The sequence below is a fragment of the Lynx canadensis genome, chromosome A3 (assembly GCF_007474595.2).
Source record: "Lynx canadensis isolate LIC74 chromosome A3, mLynCan4.pri.v2, whole genome shotgun sequence".
In the NCBI taxonomy this organism is placed as follows: Eukaryota; Metazoa; Chordata; class Mammalia; order Carnivora; family Felidae; genus Lynx; species Lynx canadensis.
The window spans coordinates 65,144,622-65,164,920 of record NC_044305.1 but is presented as its reverse complement, the minus strand read 5'-3'; the positions used below and the strand labels follow the sequence as shown (position 1 = coordinate 65,164,920).

Genomic DNA, 20,299 nt, shown 5'->3' with positions numbered 1-20,299 from the left:
CTCAGGTTCCTCCTGACAGTTAAAGGGAAGACGAGACTGCACGTGGTGATGCACACGAGTGCTGAATCACTAGGTTGCACACCAGGATCCAACATTACACTATGGGGCAGCCAACAGGAGTTAAAAACTTAGGAAGAGACTGTGGTTTGTTCAGTTTTCATCCTATGCAAAGGCAATTGACCTGGCTAAGCAAAGCACAACTGCACCCCTTCCGTGAAAACCCGCTCGCCAATGCAAGCAGCGCGAGTTATCACGTTTATCCGTCCTCTTGTTCAGCTGTGTTTAGTTAATGGCTTCTGCTTGTGGATCCTGTGTGGGGCACTCTCCTTGGGTAGACTATAGGCTCTTTGAAGGTAAGACTCTATCTAGCATTTGTATTGCCTCTGGTGCCTTGTACCAAATGATACCTTTAGTCGAAGCTCAATAAATATTTTTAGGTGCATTGATATCGGTTGGCAAATTTTAACAGGACACCCTCCAGTGAAGTCTATTTCCCAGCACAGGTGTCAGTGCACCCATGTGGAGCTCCCACCAAAGTCAGAGGTTTGGACTAAGCGGTCACACATACTCTATTTTACTCTTGCTCCAGAGCCGTGTGCACACATCCTTGCTGGGTGAAGGACTACTCGCAAGGGGCAATGTGAAGACAGACAACGCTCCAGCAAGCCTGACGCTCTTGCAAAAAGCCCGCTTAGCTTCTGAGCAAGAGACTTCTCTCCCTTCCTCACATGCTAAGGGACCAAGGGATCCAAGCCACGACTTGGATCATGTGGCTTTTTTCCAGCTTTTGCATCAGAAGCAACCCAGCAATAAAAATATCAGAATCCTTTAGTCTTTAACTCTGTCTCTTCTTGAATTCCTCCATGTTGGCTTCATATCACCAAGTGCCCCCAAACCTCAGACAGACGAAGGCTGGTATTGGCATTATGGCCGGTGTAAATTGGGGGTGGGGGGCAGGGAGGGCAGGTGTGTACTGAGTTTTCTTTTAAAATGCTTCATGATGATTAATGAAGGTTCTGTCTCCATTTCCTTCTAGCAAGGAGAAAAGCCATATCTCCTGAAAAGGGCTCTCTCTAGAGCTCATAAATGTGTATGTCCAACTCTGTCATCACAAGGTGTTTACTTAACCCACTCCTTCGGTGGGGGTCTAGCATTCCTGGGTGCAGACATTCTGCTTGCAATTGCAATGCCTTGGGTCAATAACTAAAGTCCTACTTCCACTGGTGGGATTTACAGAGCTAAGAGTCACCAGAAGCACAAAATCCCATAGCTAACCAACCGAGGAGAAGAGAGTTCTTCTCCTCCAACCTTGCTTATTGGGAAGGTAAAGAAGGAGGAGTTTAAGAAGATTAAAATGATCCAAACCTCCCCATTCAAGGGAAAGGGCTCTTCTGAGATGCACCCGGGAAAAGGGGTGGGCAGCCTCTAAAAGAAGGGAAACACAGAGCCCTTCAGAAGGAATTTTAGGGCAGGACTTAGGGAGAACATTGGGAGTCCAAACTGTAGAGCACCTGGTGTGAGAATTACTTTTCTAGAAAGTGCTTGAGGTTGCCTGGTACTGGGCGATGAGGATCACTGCCTGCTTCTCACCTCCACCAGAACTTCTTGCCCAGTTAAATGTGGTTCTGATTTTCTCATAACTTACTTTTTCAAAAACTCTTACATTTTCTAGGCTGGGAGCCAAGGCTGAGAAGGGCCTTCAAACAAAATGCTATGGATGCCTTTAGCTCTGTTTACATCTGTGGGCCCTGACTTACCAAAATAACATTTTAGCAAATGGATCTCTTCCCACTGACATTCCAAAGGTCACCCGGGTAGAGACGGGGGCTTAGGTCTCCCAAGAAAGACCCAGATGTTTCATGTTACGGGGCATTAACAATGTCCCTTGGGCAGCTGAGTGCGGGCACTAGCACAGACCTTCTTGGCTTGTTCCCTAGAAAAGAATGTGGCTCCAGCTCTTCGTCCACTTATCCTCATTACAGCAATACCAGGGGGCAAAGATCAAAACGGTGACATTGCTTTCATGCCAGTTCTGGAGGCAGATAAGCCTATTGCCTTGTCTAGAACAGTGCTTTTTCTAGAGAGAATTCCAAAGTCCTCATCTCAAAGGTTATGTTTCCCCAAGGAATGTAACACTTGACACTTGCTTTGTTTTTCCCCCCACTTCTGGAACTGAAGGAGACTTTAATGTCACCTGCCTATTTTTTTTTTTCCTTCCCTTTAAGCACATGCTATTTTGTGTGCAGTGTCTCAAACCCAGTGATCTTGGAACCTCACTCCATGGGGCTCTCAGGAAGCCAGCACAGAGAAAGTGGGCCCACAGAGAGCTCCAGAAACACCACCAAATAGCCAGTTACCTTTTTCCTCCTCTGGCCGCTGTTGGTGATTTTGTCTGGAGTGACTCCTAGGTCCGCCAGGACTTTGGCAATTCCTCTGGCGTCCACTCCACAGTTGGGAGCTACGTTGGTCTCACAGCGTCGGTGAACGTTCATCTTGCAGACTGTAAGGAGACACGGAGAGGAGACTTCCAACATTCATGACTGAAAACATTGCTTTATTTTTTTCCTGATTGTAAATGTAATACATGTTCATTTGACAGAATTTGGAAAATGCAGAAAGACAAAAAGAGAAAAATAAAATCACACAGAACTAACAGCATCCATCCAAACACCATACAGTGGTCACCACTGTTTGTGGATAAATATCACATTACATTTCCTTTCAGGGAGCAGAACACTGACTATGAAAGAACAAAACTGGTTTATTTAGAGAAAGTTCATTTGGATCATGAGCACAGATAGGTTGCATATATACAGTGCATTATACTACTTTGCTAAAATGTGCGAATATTACCCAGAGAGAAGTGCCCATAGTAGAGCCTGAGACACTCATCTGAACATGAGGACACTGAGTAAGGAGACCACCAAGGCTCCTTTCAAATCTAAAATCCAATTTCAAAGGAACAAGAGCTGTGCCTGAAAGTCTTGTTTTGCCCATACCACTTAGTTGTTCTTGGTATAGAGCATCGCAAGTGAAAACATCAACCAGCTGGTTTCCAGCTTAGTATTCTGGTTTCCAGCTTAGCATGTACAGCATTTGGAGGACATCACTGGGTCCTAACAAGCACAAAGCTTGCACGAACCGAAAAACTCATTCTTCTCAGATTTACCAGAGAAGGAAGGCCACAGGGCAAACGCTACCGCCAAAATGAATGAGACAGATGGGTAGCTACAGTGAACCACAACTCACCAGGCAGAAACTCCCCAGCAGCAACCTCTGTGGGGGCCAGGGCAGGGGAACTAGAAGCGAAACTGACAAAGTGTTGGAGTCTCCGGGCAGACAAGGCTGAGTCCAATCTCTGGGCAGACCCAGTCAGTCATAGGGACCCCCACATCTTTGTCAGTTTTGCTTCTAGGAGTTTGACCAGGTTCTCAGAGTAAACCCTAGAGAAAAATTCCCTTATGCTTCTGGCTGCAGGAGGGTGGGGGGTGGGGGGTGCGGGACGGGGGAAACCATTTTGAAATAAACTAGAATACTTTGTTCTTAACAAGGCCTGCTTTTAGGAGAAACTATTTTACAAGAGCCTCAACTATAGTAGTTTTATCAGATGCTACCTGACCCTGGCTCGGGGCGGGGGGGGGGGGGGGGGGGGGGGGGGGGGCGGATACCCTAAGTCTAGCCTGCTGTAGCTTCCCATGTGGAAGAAGAAAGATACCCAACTCCAGCCCACTCCAGCCATACTGTCCTACCTAAGGTGGGAGGGAAAAGAAGAAAACAAAAAAACCCTGAGTAATAGTCACAAAGCTCATAGTTCAGAGGAACAGGCTCAGGCAAAGACTGAGATCTAATTACAGGACTATAGAATGCTTCCCCTCCCCCACACCCTCGCCACCACCTTATTAAAGGCCTATTTACTGCAGTTCCTTTCACCTAGTACATCATGTCCAGCTATCAAGAAAAAGTTAAAAGGCATTCTAAAACGGCAAAACACACAGTTTGAAGAGACAGAGCAAGCAGTCAGAACCAGAACCAGACCCGGACATGGCAGGAATGCTGGAATTATCAGACTGGGAACTGAAAACAGCTATGATTAATTTGCTAAGGGCTCTGATCAATAAAGTAGACAGCACGTGAGAACAAATAGGCAATATAAGCAGAGAGATGGAAATTCTAAGAAAGAATCAAAAGGGAATTCTAGAGATCACAAACACTTAACAGAAATGAAGAATGCAATGAGCCTGGGTGGCTCAGGTCATGATCTCACGATTTGTGAGTTCGAGCCCCACTTGGAGCTCTGTGCTGACAGCTCAGAGCCTGGAGCCTGCTTTGGATTCTGTGTCTCCCTCTCTCTCTGCCCCTCCCCCACTCATGCTCTGTCTGTCTCTCTCTCTTGCTCTCAAAAATAAACATTAAAACATTTTTTTAAAATGAAGAATACCATTGCTGGGACCATTGGTAGAATGGACACAGGTGAGGAAATAATCTCGGAGTTTGAGAATATGTCAATAGAAACTTCCAAAACAGAGAAGCAAAGAGAAAAAAAAAAGACTAAGGAAAAGAGAGACTGTCTAAGAACTGTGAGACTATAAAAGGTATAATGTGTATGATGGAAACACCAGATGAAGAAGACAGAGAAAAACAGAAGAAATATTTGAAGCAAAAATGACTGAGAATGTCCTCAAATTAATGTCAGACACCAAACCACAGATCTGGGAAGCTCAGAGAATATCAAGCAGGATATATGAAAGAAAAAAACAAACAAACTATACCTAGGCATGTCATACACAAACTTCAGAAAATCAAAGATAAACTATTCTTGAAAGAAGCCAGAAGGAAATAACACCTGACCTACAGAGCAGCAAAGATAAGAAGTACATCTGACTCATCCCCAGAAACCATGCAAGCAAGAGAACACAGTGAAATATTTAAAGTACTGAGAAAACAAAACAAAACAAAACACCAACATAGAATTCCGTATCCATGAAGTTATTCTTCAAAAGTGAAGGAGAAAGAAAGACTTCTTTCAGACAAATAAAAACTGAGGGAATTCATTGTCAGCAGACTGGTCTTGCAAGGAATGTTAAAAGAAGTTCTTCAGGAAGAAGGAAAACAACATCGGTCAGAAACTCAGATCTGTGTAAAGAAAGACCATCGGAGAAGGAACAAGTGATGGTAAAATAAAAACTTGTATTTCCCTCAGTCTTCATCTAAGAAATAACATTTCCTCAAAATAATGGCAACAATATAACCAATTACATATGCTGATGTACATCGTATGTGTATAAATATGTGTGCTTACATGTAAGGGAAATGAACCATAGCAATGATACATGGAGTGGGAGAAATTATGATTATTTTGTTATTATAATGTACATGCATTACCTCTGGAGCATTAAGAGTATTATTTGAAAGTGGATTTGGATTAGTTGTAAATGTATATTGCAAACTCTAGGCAACCACAAAGATAATTAAAAAAGGAAAAATAATTGATATGTTAACAACAAAGAGAGAAAATGGAACCATATGAAATATTCAATTAATTACAGAAAGCAGGAAAAAAAGAGAATAAAAATAGGAAGAACAAGGGCATCAAATGGAAAACAACAGCAAAAATGGTAGCTATTAATCCAATTATGTCAATAATCACTTTAAATGTCAATGGTCTAAATATACTTGACCCTTGAACAACACAGGAGTTAGGGGTATTGACCCCCCTGCATAGTAAAAAAGCCAAGTATAACTTTTGACTCCCTCAAAACTTAACATCTAATAGCCTACTGTTGACTGGAAACCTTATGGAAACATAAACAGTCGATGAACTCATATTTTGCATTATATACTATATTCTTTCAACAAAGCTTGAGGAAAAAAAATGCTAGTAAGAAAATAATAAGGAAAATACATTTACAGTACTGTAAAAATTCCACATACAAGTGGACCCACACAGTTTAAACCTGTGCTGTTCAATGGTCAACTGTATGCCAATTGAGATTTTTAGAGTGGATCAAAAAACAGGACCCAATTATATTTAATCTACAAGAAATATACTTTATTTTTTTGTTCTTTTTGAGGTTAATTTTTTTTAATTTTATATATTATTTTTTAATTTACATCCAAGTTAGTTAGCATATGTTGGAACAATGATTTCAGGAGTAGATTCCTTAATGCCCCTTACCAATTTAGCCCATCCCCCCTCCCACAACCCCTCCAGTAACCCTGTTTTCTATATTTAAGTCTCTTATGTTTTTGTCCCCCTCCCTGTTTTTATATTATTTTTGCCTCCCTTCCCTTGTGTTCATCTGTTTTGTATCTTCAACGTTTTTTTATTTTTTTATTTTTTTATTTTTGGGACAGAGAGAGACAGAGCATGAACGGGGGAGGGGCAGAGAGAGAAGGAGACACAGAATCGGAAACAGGTTCCAGGCTCTGAGCCATCAGCCCAGAGCCCGACGCGGGGCTCGAACTCACAGACTGCGAGATCGTGACCTGGCTGAAGTCGGACGCTTAACCGACTGCGCCACCCAGGCGCCCCTGTTTTGTATCTTAAATTCCTCATGAGTGAAGCCATATGATATTTGTCTTTCTCTGACTAATTTCATTTAGCATAATACCCTCTAGTTCGATCCACGTAGTTGCAAATGGCAAGATTTCATTCTTTTTGATTGCCGAGTAATACTCCAGTGTGTGTGTGTGTGTGTGTGTGTGTGTGTGTACACCACATCTTCTTTATCTATTCGTCTGTCGATGGACATTTAGGCTCTTTCCATACTTTGGCTATTGTTGATAGTGCTGCTATAAACATTGGGGTGCATGTGCCCCTTCGAAACAGCAAACCTGTATCATTCGGATAAATACCTAGTAGTGCAGTTACTGGGTCGTAGGGTATTTCTATTTTTAATTTTTTGAGGAACCTCCATACTGTTTTCCAGAGTGGCTGCACCAGTTTGCATTCCCACCAGCAGTGCAAAAGGGATCCTTTTTCTCCGCATCCTCGCCAACATCTGTTGTTGCCTGAGTTGTTAATGTTAGTCACTCTGACAGGTGTGAGGTGGTATCTCATTGTGGTTTTGAGGTAAATAATCCACAAGAAATATACTTTAAATGTAAGACATATTTAGGTTAAAATTAAAGGCATGGAGAAAGATATACTGTGCTAACACTGACAAAAAGAAGGCAGAAGTGGCTATATTAATTTCAGACAGAGCAGACTTCAGAACAAGGTAAGTTGACAGGGATAGCAAAAGGCATTACATAATGATAAAGGGATCAATTCTCAAAGAAGACATTAAATCTTTAATGTGCATGCACCTAGAAGCAGAGTATCGAAACATGTGAGGCAAAAACAGAACTGCAAGGAGAAATAGATGAATCCACTGTTACAGTTGGAGACGTCAATACTCTGCTATCAGAAATGGATAGATCGAGAAGGCAGAAAATCAGTAAGGACATGGTTAAAGTCAACAGCACCACCAACCGACTGAATATAATTGACTACTATATCTAGCAATTACTCCATCCAACAACAGCAGAATACACCTACTTTCGAGCTCATATGGAACATTTACCAAGACAGGCAACATTCTGAGCCATAAAACACACCCTAACAGATTTAAAAGAACAACAACAAAAAAATCATACAATGCCTGCTTTCAGACTATAGTGGAATTAAATTAGAAATCAATAACAGAAATATGTTTGGAAAATCCTCAAATGTTTGGAAATTAAATAATACACTGCTAAATAACACATAGGTCAAGAGGAAATCTCAAGAGGAATTTAAAGATATTTTGAACGGACTGAAAATGAAAACCCAACTTCTCATAATTGGCAGGATACAGCAAAACCATTCCTGAAAGACACAAACTCTACCAAACCTCACAAAAGAAATAGACAATGTAAAAGGTCAATCAAGTCAGTAATTAATAATTTTCCAAAACAGCATCAGGCCCAGATAGGTTGATTGGTGAATGTTACCAAACCTTTAAGTTAGAAATTATACCAATTCTCTATAGTATCTTCAGGAAGATAAAAGCAGAAGGAATATTACAAGAAAAGACAACTACAGCCCAACATCTCTCATGAATATAGATGTAAAACTCCTCACTAAAATACCAGCAAATGGAATCCAGCAGTGCATAAGAAATATAAACCATAAGCAAGTAGGACTTATTTCAGGTACACAAGACTAGTTCAACATTTGAAAATCAGTTAATGTAATCCTTCACATCAATAGGCTAAAGAAGAAAAATCACACAATCCTATTGATAGATGCAGAAAAAGCATTTGGCAAAATCCAACACCATCACAATCAAATCTCTTAGAAACCAAGAAATACAGAAGAATTTCCTGAACTTGATTAAGAACATCCACAAAAAAACCCTACAGCTAATATCATACTTATGGATGAGAAACTAGAAGTTTTCTAACGTTAAGTACAAGGCAAGGATGTCCCTTCTCATCCCTACTATCCCTTTTCAGTATTGTATCAGAAGTACTAGATAATACAATAAGACAAGAAAAAGAGATAAAAGGTATACAGATTGAAAAGGAGGAAATAAAACTGCCTTTATTCACAGATGACATTGTCTATGTAGAAAATCTCAAAGAGCTGAAAAAAATCTTCTGGAATTAATAAACAAGGATGTAGGATACAAGGCTAATATACAAAAGCCAATCATTTTCTTATATACCACCAACGATCAAGTGGAATATGAAATTAAAAACATGATACTGACATTAGCACCTAAAAAATACTTAGGTATAAATCTAACAAAATATGTCCAAAGTCTATATGAGTAAAACTACAAAACTCTGATGAAAGAAATAAAAAAAGAACTAAATAAAGGGAGAGACATTCCATGTTCCTGGGTAGGAAATCTTAGTGTTGTTAGCATGTCAATTTTTCTTAAGGCATTTTCAATCAAAATCCCATATTTTGTGGATATTGACAAAGGGAGTCTAAAGTTTAAATGGAGAGGCAAAGACCCATAATAGCCAATGCAATATTGAGAAGAGCAAAGTTGGAGGACTGAGACTACCTGAGTTCAAGGCTTACTCTAAAAGGTATATTAAGACAGTGTGTATTGGTGAAAGAGTAGACCAACCAATCAATGGAACAGAAACAGAGAGTGCAGAAAGAGATCCCCATAATTATACAACTATCGATCCTTGATAGAGGAGCAAAGGTACAATGGAGCAAAAGACAGGTTTTTTTCAACAAACAGTGCTGGAACCCCAAGACATACTCACACACAAACGAATCTAGACACAGACCTCACACCCTTCACATAAATTAATGGAGCACAGACCCAAAGATAAAACTCAAAACTATGAGACTCCTAGAAGGTAGAAGAAAACCTAGGTGACCTCAGGTACAGTGATGACTTTTTAAATACAACCCCAAAGGCATGATCAATGAAAGAAAAAATTGATAAGCTGGACTTCATTAAAATTAAAGACTTCTGCTCTGCAAAGGACATTGTCAAGAGAATGAGAAGACAAGCCACAGACTGGGAGAAAATATTTGCAAAAGACAATCTGACAAAGGCTTATTATCCAAAATAAGCAAAGAATTCTTAAAACTCAATGATAAGAAAATGAATGACCCAATTTAAAAATGGGCAAAAGACCTGAGCAGAAACCTCACCAAAGATATACAGATGGCATCCGTTGAAGATGCTCGATATCATCTGTCATTAAGGAATTGCAAATTAAAATGACAATGAAAATACGACTACCATGCCTATAAAAATGGCCAAAATCCAAAACAATGACACCAAATGCTGGTGAGGATATGCATGAAGCAACAGGAATTCTCATTCATTGCTAATGGGAGTGCAAAATGGTACAGCCACTTTGGAAGACAGTTTGGTAGTTTCTTTCAAAACTAAATATACTCGACCATACAATCTAGCTATCACATTCTTGGTATTTACCCAAATGAGCTGAAAACTTATGCCCACGTGAAAACCTGCACAAGGATGTTTACAGCAGTTTTATTCATAATTACCAAAAGTTGGAAACGGCCAGGTTGTCCATCAGCAGGTGAAGAGATAAATAAACTGTGGCATGCCCAGACAATGGAATTTTATTCAGCACTAAAAAGAAATGACCTATTAAACTATGAAAAGACATGGATGAGCCTTATATGCATATTGCTAAGTGAAGGAGGCCAATTTGAAAAGGCTCTGTGTTGCAGGATTCCAACCACATGACACACTGGAGGAAAAAAAAAAAAACAACTATGGAGACAGTAAAAGGATCAGTAGTTGCCAGTGGTTGGGGGGAAGCAGGGATAAACAGGCAGAGAGCACAGAGGATTTTTAGGGCAAGGAAATTACTCGGTATGAGACCATATTGGTGAATACAGGGCATTATACCTGTCCAAAATCATGGAATGGACAATACCAAGAGCGAGGCCTAATGTAAACCGAGTGATAACAATGGGTCAGTCTAAGTCCACTGATTGTAACAAATGTACCGCGCTGGTGGGGGATGCTGATAGTGGGGGATACCGATTGTGTGTGAGGGTATGGCGTATATGGGAAATCTCTGTACCTTCTCAATTTTGCTGTAAACCTAAAACTTCTCTAAAAATTAAAGTCTATTAAAAAAAAAACAACAACACAGACAAATCTTTCTGAATGAAACCAAGCAGGGTGGCTGGGCCTCCTCCTGGCCCTGCATAGCCTGATCACTGACCTGGAGGAGGGACCGCACAAATCACACCCCCGACCCCAACTCAGGCTTGGAGGGTTCAACTGAGCTATGGAGCTCAAGATGTCCACAGAACCAAAGATGAGGGTGCAAGGTAGGGGTGCTGGTGGGAGGGGCCTTTCTCAGACAATATAAACATATAAGGAAGCTCCCCTGCAGCCTAGCCAAGGTGCTGATTGCATTCACTGAATGACTGCTAGTGAGGTCCGGAAATCCTCAGGCCCATCATGTACTCCCAGCCCTCTGTTCTAAATTCCCTATCCCGCTCCCTGTAGCAGATGCTACCCTCTGACACTCAGCTCACCTTACTACTCCTGCCCACCAGCCCTGTGAATGCTTTCTCCTGCCTCTTCTTGAGGTGACAGAAAGGACAAGAACAAAGCAACCAAATTAAAAGGATTTCTCAGCAAGGGCAACTGATCTACATAACTTAGCCTCTGGCGCCCTCTGCTGTTAAAATGCTGACCCTGTCGTAACGAAACCACAATCAGAGTGAGTTGGCAGATAGGAGAACAGAAAGTCTTCAGGGACTTCATTTTTTACTTTTAAAAATTTTGTTTTCTTCCTCAAAGATTTTGCTTTTTATTTTTAAAGACTCTGTTACTTCCCCGGGAGAGCCATGTAGTTTTCTTAATACGTAAGAAAAAACAAATCCCAATGATGTGTCAGTTCAAACGGATGGCACGAGACAGTGATGTTGAAAGTGCTTTGAAAAGTCTGGAAACATGACAGCACAGCTGGCTGAGGAAGGGGAACTGGAGATAATTCAGGCAGCCACATGGGTCCCCTGGAGGCTGGGGGGTGATACCCAGAGGCTACAGACCAATAAAAGTATGTGGCCCTGCTGGCTGGATCCAAAAGAAACCTGAGGTTCACTCACGTTAATGGGGACCAAACAAACCACCCACACTGTCCTTCCTCACCTCCACACCCCACCACTACCGGTGAACACCAAAGTCAAGGGCCATCAGCCCTGAGCTGCCAGTCTCAGCCCTTTAAGGTTTCCCTGTCCAGACTGCCTTGAATGTCCATTTTCAGTGGTTTCACCTGCACAATTCATGCCGGGAAGAAACAGAGCGGGCCTGCTGGGGCTCTTCTAAAAGGACAATCATTATTCTGCTACTTCCCAGTTACTCATAATTGTTGAGCTCCTACTGCGTCCTGGGCAGTGCCACCATGCACTCACCTACGTTTTCTATCATCCATTCTACCGTCCTTTGGAGAGATTTTCTTTCTATGTTTGCAGCCTTTTCTTTGCGAAGATTAAGGATGGTACCAAGGTGGGTCAGGCTGTTGGGAAATTTTCCAAAGCAAGCAGCCAGCCTTCTGAGAACAATGACGGAGCCATGCCTGAAGAGAGAGGCAGGCCCATGTGTCCTGCAGAATTCTCTTTATGTTAGTGTGACCTGGCCCTTGAGCACGAGGCAGGGCGCTGGTTTGATTCCATAGCAGGTTAGAGAGGGTCGTGCCGTGCTCGGAGGCAGAAGATAAATAACTGTCAATAGGAAACAGTGTAACTATGTAACGCAGGTTGGCAGGGGGCAGGAATGACAGACTGTGGAGTCCCAGGAAGAAGATGATAAAGGAAGGTAGAGGGGAAGCTGCCTGGCGGGTCACACCGGGCACCGAATGTCACGGATAGAGATTTGGGAGCCCTGATCACACTGGAACCACCAGTCAAAGCTTCCCAGGGACTGACTGACCAACTATCTGCTGCCCAGCACTCTTCAGATGATAATGCTGATGGAACGCTCCACCGAACGTGCAAGCATGGCCCCCAACATCACCAGGTGCCACTCTGCAAAGGAATCCAAATCAACCAGACTCCCGTGGCATTCTGGTGCTGAGCACAAAACTGCTTCTTCCTTCTGTGCCCTCCACTTACAACCGGTTGCTTACCCTTCCCTCTTGCCCTCCTTCCTGTTCAGGTCCTTCTCCTCACGGTATAGCTCAAGTCCCATCTACCCTCAAAAGCCTGTCCTGACCGCCTGAGTCCCAAGGGCCTCTCTTGCCCATGACTTGCTCACACTTATTTCTGACTCACTGCTTGATTTACTATTATTTAACTTGTTGATGTTCACCACCCAAGTAAGGTGGAAGTTGCTAGAAAGCTAAAGTAATGCTCTATCTCCATGTTCTCCATGATGCCTTGCACAAAGCAGGGTGCCACGCTCTTAAATGAATTCTCTCGAGAGAGTAGTGGAACGTTGGCAGCATAAGGGCAACTCAAAGACCAGACCCCAGTACGTGACAGTGACTGAGATCCTAAACTCCCTACACAAGCATTTTCCACTCATGCAAAACCCAACGTCAAGGCAAAAGAAGGGAAAGCAGTTATTTAAAGACAAACAAACAACAAACGAAAGTCCCCTGATGTAATTACCTCCTCATGCAATTCAACCACACAAAGACCAGGACTTAAAGCTATTGCAGGACTTCTAGGGGCCTTTGTCCCATAACTATTTATACATATGTGTGAAGATACACATACGAGGATGTTTGTAGCAGCTTGAAATAGCGAGGCCGCAGAAACAAGTAAGTGTCCCTCAAGAGGGCAACGTTGAAATGACGGATGGAATGGTCATAATGTGGATTATTAAGCAGCCATTAAAAAGAATGAGGTAACATATATACACTGACTTGGAAATACTCTAAGATGTACTGGCAAAAAAGCAAATTACATAACAAGGCATAGACAATTTAAATATTTATTGAGTGCCAAGGTATCAGACACTGTTGTAGATGCTGGGGAAATAGAAAAACAGATGGAAAAAACCTTTTGCCTTTATGGACCCTTGGAGAGAAATAAACATTATATATAAGTAATTTAGAATATTAGAAGGCGATAAGTGCCATAAAGAAAAAGCAAGCAAAGGAAGGGGATGGAAGGTAAGAGGTGAGAGCTTCAGTTTTTAAAAGGGTAGTCAGAGTAGCCCTCACAGAGGAGGTGATCACACGTGTGTGTAGGAGAGCATGGGCGTATGGGGTGGGGGGGGGTGTGGGCAGCTTCTAAGATGGTTCCTAATGGTCCTCCTGGTACCTATGCCCTCATGTCATTCCTTCCCATTGAGTGTGTGCTGAATGTAGGAATCTGTTCTCATGAACACAGAATGTCAAAAGTGATGGGATGTCATTTTTGAGATGAGGTTACAAAAGGCTGTGACTTCTGTTTTGGGCATCCTTGTTCACATTCTTGCTTGTTTGCTCTGAAGGAAGCCGGCTTCCGTAGCGTGAGCTGCCCTAAGGAGACACCCACGTGGCAAAGAACTGATGTCTCCAGCCAACATCCAGCAAGGACCTGGGGTTCCAACAGCCACATGAGCGAGCTTGGAAGAGATCTTCTTCCAGTCAAGCCTTCCTATGAGACCAGAGCCCCAGCTTGCCTACAAGCTCATGAGAGACTCTAAGCAAGAAGCACTTAGCCAAGCTGCAACTGGAAAGAGACTCTGAGATAATATTGGTTGTTTTAAGCCTCTAGGTTCCAGAATAACTTGTTATGCAGCAATAGATACCTAACACAGAGTGAGCGAGCGAGTTTAGGTATCCATGCAGCAAACATACACAAAAACATCCCTGGAAGGACCCATAGCAGTTAATTCTTGGGATGGAAGTAGAAAGAGACCATAAAAGGTCTTTAATATCTTTTATAGAAGTTTTAAGTCTTATTGGAATCTTTTAGAGAATGACTTACATATTACTTGTTCTTGTTTGTTTGTTTCCTTCTAAAAATACAAACAAAATTTGAAGTTATGACAAGGAGCCAAGTTGCTAGAAAAATAATAAAGGATCGACATTTTCAGAAATGATGAGAATAAAATCACTGTTGTGTGTGTTTAGTGTTTTACAAATGGCCAAAACACTTAGAGAAGAGAAGAGAAGAGAAGAGAAGAGAAGAGAAGAGAAGAGAAGAGAAGAGAGGAAGGAGGGAAGGAAGGGAAAATTCTTCCTTTCTCTGGTCTTTCTGGCTCCTCACAGCCACTCCCCAAAGTACGCCACGAAGGTGGCTCAGTTCACCATTTTCATTGCAGTTCCCAGAAGGCAGGAGGGCAGCTGAGATCAGAAGCAAGCCCAGGGTCACCAAGCCAGAGTGACTCCTGCAACTGCTCAGCCAGGAGATAATAGAACCAGGACCGAAACAGCCTCCAAGACTCTAACCCTGTGATCTCAATGGGCCACAACTCCCCTAGGTCGTTTGTCCCCAAACAAATTGACCCATTCTTCATCACTTCTTGGAGAGTAAGTGATACTCTGGCTCCTTAGCCCATGAAAGCAGCCTCAGAGCAGGGCGGTTATTAAGATGGGATCTCAGAGAAAGGCAGGGAGCCCGGGGGGTTCTTTGGGAATCTCCCAGCCAGACTTTCCCCCAGGGTACCGTCACCCCTGCCTGCGGACAGAGATGCAATCAGAATGGACATGCAGGCACAGGGGGCCCACCTCACATGGGGATGACAAAACGCCAGCGCTTCTGCAGGTCCCTGCAGGGCACACTGTGAGCAGTGTAGACGGATCTGGCTTTCTGCTGCCTTGCTCCTCAGTGCCCGATGACTTCAGGGCAGCTGTGCTGGAAGATGTGAGTGTGGGGGGATCGTGGGCAGAAGAGAAATGGAAGGCAGGCTACGAGGAAGGTGAGAATGTGTATCTTCTTTAGAGACGAAAAGAAAAATCATAAGGTATTAGGTGTCTTTCCCTCCAGGGGGACTGAGTCCATGTGTCAATGGAAAAATAAAACACAGGTGCAAAAGGGGCTGGAGAGGTTGGTGGTGCAGGTGAGGTCACATTGGGGAAGCTGAGCAGTTAAAATAAAGTGAAGAATTGGGGCGCCTGGGTGGCTCAGTCGGTTAAGCGTCTGACTTTGGCTCAGGTCATGATCTCGCAGTTCATGAGTTCGAGCCCCACGTTGGGCTCTGTGCTGACAGTTCAGAGCCTGGAGCCTGCCTTGGATTCTGTGCCTCCCACTTTCTCTGCCCCTCCCCCATTCATGCTCTGTCTCTCTGTCTCTCAAAAATTGATAAACATTTAAAAATAAAGTGAAGAACAAGGATTCACATGCCTCAGGGGCTCAGTGATGCTGGCCTCTGAATGTCTGAAGCCAGTTTCTGGTCTAACAGTGGTTGGGGTGCTCAGGCAGACCCATGAATGAATCCGGAGAGAGACGCAGACTCTACGGGCACTTGAGTCCTAAGAAAAAAGGGATGAAATGTTTTGTCTGCGTACTTAGTGCTGGTGTTTTTCTACCCTTTACTAAGGAGCTCGGTTACCCAACAAGTGTTGGTGAGTGTCCTCCTTAGGGTCCAGTGCCTCCGGGCCGTGGGCGGGGAGGGGGCAGCCCAGAGGACAGAGGTGGGTCCCTGTGGGTCCCTGCCTGTATCCTCCTGGTGCACTCCAGTTCTCCATCCCCCACCAGTAAAACAGGGTGGTTATGTTCCCTCTACCTGGCTGACAGAGGGACGGTCTTTAGGGGAATACACACACAACCCATGACCCCACAGGGCTCAGGCAATTTTAGGCTGAAGGGAGATTAACCAAGACAGCCCCGTGGGTCCTTCCCTGTAGACCCAAGCTCTCAAGAAAACGGTTTCACTGAAAATACGTGACCCTATTCACAGGAGGGGGACAACAAAGCTGAAGGCATGGGCCAGGGGACCAGGGCCCCAGCCTAGGGGACCAAGCCAGCATGATCCAGCGAAGGTGGGAACCTGATGGAGGCTTCCAGAGCAGGAGAGGGCATGGAGCAGAGATCGGAGGCAGGTGGGGTAAGCTCTGGCCCCACAGGAATGTGCTCTAGGCCCCTGGGCAGGTCTCTAATTCCTGGTTTCTTTTCTTTCTTTTTTTTTTTTTTTTTTTTTTAGCAATCATAGCAGCAGAACCAGACTCAGACCCAGGCAAGAGGGGCCCCTGCTCTGAATCCTGCTGGCCTCTTCAGACCATCACCCTCCCTACAGGGTAAGGGGTCCGCAGGAGCAAAAAGACATGAGGTTGAGAAAGGATCAAAAGGGAGAAGTAAACACAGGAGATCTGGAGCAAGGAAAGCATTCTGTAGATACCATGGGGGTGGATTCAGGTCACTGTACATTTGTCAAGACCCAAAGAATGTCCAACTCTAAGAGTGAATCCTAATGAAAGCTAGGGACACTGGGTCCCCAGGGTCCTACTGTGGCAATGGAGGCTCAGCCATTGCAACAAACGTACCACTGGTGGGGGGCACATTGATGGTGGGGAGGCTGTGTGTATGTGGGTGCAGGGGGTATATGGGAAGTCTCTGTACATTTCTCTCACTTTTGCTATAGACTTAAAGTTGCTCTAAAAATAGTCTGTTAATTAAGGGTGGGGGAGAGGTAGCCAGGATAGGGAAGGAGTAAGAGGGAGTGACCACACCACGGTAACAGGGGAACAGGAGAGGGGAGACCTGTGAACGTGTGCTGGGGACCCTATATTCTGACAGCCTTGGCCTTGAAGTCTGTGTGGCCTGCCTCCCATCCGCTGCTCTGGGCTCCTGGGAACAGGTATCCTTGCTGTAGGTAGCCTCACTGTCCCCTTCCTCTGCTTGAGCTGGCATGAGAGCGTTTCCTGCCAAAACAGCTGAATACACGTCCCTGAGTCCTGCCTTCTCCTAGGGTCATCCAGGGACCCTACAGCCCTGGCAGTGACATCTGGGTGCCTGGGAGGCTTTCTTAAAATGTCAATATTTATGAGATGATGGTATTTTCATTTAGATTCCCCACATTGATCAGTCAGTAATATATTTACTGAAACCCAGACATGGCCTTATCAGAGTGGCATCCAAAGCAGCTCTGTGCTTCCCGGCAACCCCACTCAACAGTCCCTAAAAGCGTCACTCCCCTGCCAACAACACTCGAGAGTCCTGCTCCACTCACTCCCTCCTCTTCCACTGTTTTGATGTCACTGAGTGTCAAGAAGGATTTCGGGCAGGCCCTGCTTCTTTGTCTCAGGGTCGTGTGCGGGAATGCTGGTCTGAAAGTCTGGAGAGCTCACCCAGGACAGACGTGTGGACAGCCAGAACTTCCTCCTGCCCCTCCTGCTGGTGCCCTCGGTCTCCAGCATAGCCGCTTCCAACCTGCACCACCTCTCACACCCTCCACCCACTCCCTACCTCGACTTCGAAAGGGATCTCCTCGTTCAGAAGACAAGGGGACTCTCGCGCAATGCCCTCAACAGAGTCAGAACTTAAAGGGTCACCTTGTGTCCTCACCTCCTACCCCTGACACAGGAAACACATCCGCACCTGTGCCTGGCCTCGAGGCTTCCTGTCCACCTGGCAGGAGGGGTGTCCATCTTTCTCCCCAAGGCCCACTCCTCTCCCTCCCAGCTCACTAATCTCTCCTGTTCTCACGGTCTTTTCCCTCATTACCTAAAACATTCTGAAAATACTTCATCTACAGCCTCCACACTTGGCCTTCAATCCCACCAAGACACCTCCTGTCAGGAGGTCACTAGAGGCCTCCTGAGAGTTAAATCCAACTCCATGTTCTACTTCTTACCTTGAATGAACTCTTGGAAACATCTGGCGCCACTTATCACTTCCTTTGAACATTTTTAAATACTCTCTCCCTCTTTGTCTTCCACGATGCCTTTCCTCAAGACCTTTCCTCCTACCTTTGAAGTCCCGCCATAGCCTCTGCAGGCTCATCCTTGAATGCTGGTAACCTTCCTCCCCCAAACCTCAGGGTGTTACCCTCTCTCTCGACGCTCAGGTTCTTCCAGGGATGAACTTTATAGCTTTAAGTACTACCTACTGTACCTTTAACTACTACATTGACAAATCCCAAGTCTGGACGCTCACCATAGCCTTCGCCCCAAATTTCAATGAGAACGCCCAAAAGTTAGCTCTGGTAGATTTCACACAGGCACCTCAAAGGTAATATGTCCTCAACTCAACTCCACCATCTTTGCCTCTAGCCTGATCTCCTCTCCTATTTCCTCTCAGCGAACGGTGTCACTGCCCTCCCAGTTGGATCTGGTCACACATCCAATAAATCACTCCTCAGTATCAAGGTAACTCTGAAGTTACTCTCCTTCTCTTTATTCCCTCTACACCTATAAACTTTGTTTCCAGTTCTCATAATTTCTCATTGGGATCCTTCAATGACCGGCCTGTTCATGGCCTCCAGTTTCCTTTTTATCCTTTACCTTTAATTTTTCCATAGTGGGAATTTATTAATAATATATTCAGTACAAATCCCAACAGTCCATGAATGTCCAATGCTGCATGCCAACTGGACCAGCCCATGAAACTAAGCACTCCATTCAGATCCCCAGAGCATGTTCCCTCCTCCCCACATTATTATGTATTGTTACCCATCTCATCTGAACAGAAGACAATTCATGAGCAGGACAACAGGAAACAGAGGAAGGAAGTCGAGGCTCAAGAGTCAAGGTTCAAACCTTATTTTTACTCATAAGCGGTGTGGCATGAGCAAGTTACTTAGTCGCTGAGCCTCAGGGTCATAGGAATAATATCACCTATGGAACAGACCTATGAAGGATCAATAAGACGTCTTAGGTGATAGGGTCCTAACATGGCTCCTCCCAAGAGTAAGCTCGGAACCATGGATCGTGACAGGGTATCTATTACTTCTTTCGGGTCCTCTCTCCAGAAATATTTCTTCTCCTCTGCTCCAACCTATCTTTTCCTTAAATTATATCTACACTTTTATGGACTCATCGTGTTGCTCTGCCTTGTTCATGGTCTTGATGGAAGAAGCACACCTCCCCCTCCACATCCGCTCTGTGGAGTTTCTTTGGCCGCCATCTGCATGGAGATTGTTTAACAAATTCACAAGTAACTAATGAGAGCCAAATAAGGGCTTGGGCTCAGTCCTCCGACCAGACCTGGAACTTACTGGGGAACAAAGATTTTTCAAAAAGGAGACCAAGGGGACACGCGAGTACGGAAGGGTGAGGGCAGGGCATGGGGCGCCTTACCTTTGCACTGCAAACCCTGCCGTAAGAGGCCCCAGAGCAAGGACCCACAGTGGTCGCAGAAGGTGGGGACCTTGTAGTTGTGGATACCAAACTTGTGGGGCATGTTGACGCTGAACCGCTGGGAGCCCACCTGCAGGGACGGCAAAACACAGGGTCACTGCCAAGCTCATTCACAGCCCGGTGTGCTTAGTGCTGGAGCTCCCAGAAGGCATGACCGCTGAAGGGGGCCAGGTCCGAGCGGGGCTCTGGAAGCTTCCCTGACAAACGAGGTGAAGAGAACCTCCCTGGACCTCTGCTCCTGATGCCTGTAACTCATTCTCCACCTCTTGGTTTGACCTTGCGAGGGCAGGCCTGCTCCCCTGTGTGGTCCCTCCAGGACCGCAGGCTTCAAACTCTCACGGTGCACAGCACCCACTTCGTACCTCATGTTTTGGCTGTTGAGGAGATGTCGCCGTGTGCTTTTCAATGCCACTTTGGGCATGGAAGCTGCACCTGGGCGGTCTTTCAGCAGCTGGATGGTGGGCGGATTCCATAAACACCCTGAAAACCCAGCACAGCTGTGGAGACTGTCGGCCATCCATTGGGACAATCACTGTGGTACGGAATGCTAATGCAGAGTCGTGACCACTACGGGCACTAA

The 20,299-nt window shown here is 44.6% G+C and overlaps 1 protein-coding gene across 1 annotated transcript in view; it reads right to left on the bottom strand.

Moving 5' to 3' along the window:
* PRKCE (protein kinase C epsilon) overlaps positions 1-20,299 on the bottom strand; it is a 497,798-nt gene that overhangs the window by 157,394 nt on the left and 320,105 nt on the right. Inside the window, exons 6-7 of the mRNA XM_030310527.1 lie at positions 19,660-19,789; positions 2,358-2,500 (exon numbers count right to left, since the gene is read on the bottom strand). Coding sequence (XP_030166387.1) covers positions 2,358-2,500; positions 19,660-19,789 — 273 coding nt within the window. The remainder of the gene's footprint in view (positions 1-2,357; positions 2,501-19,659; positions 19,790-20,299) is intronic.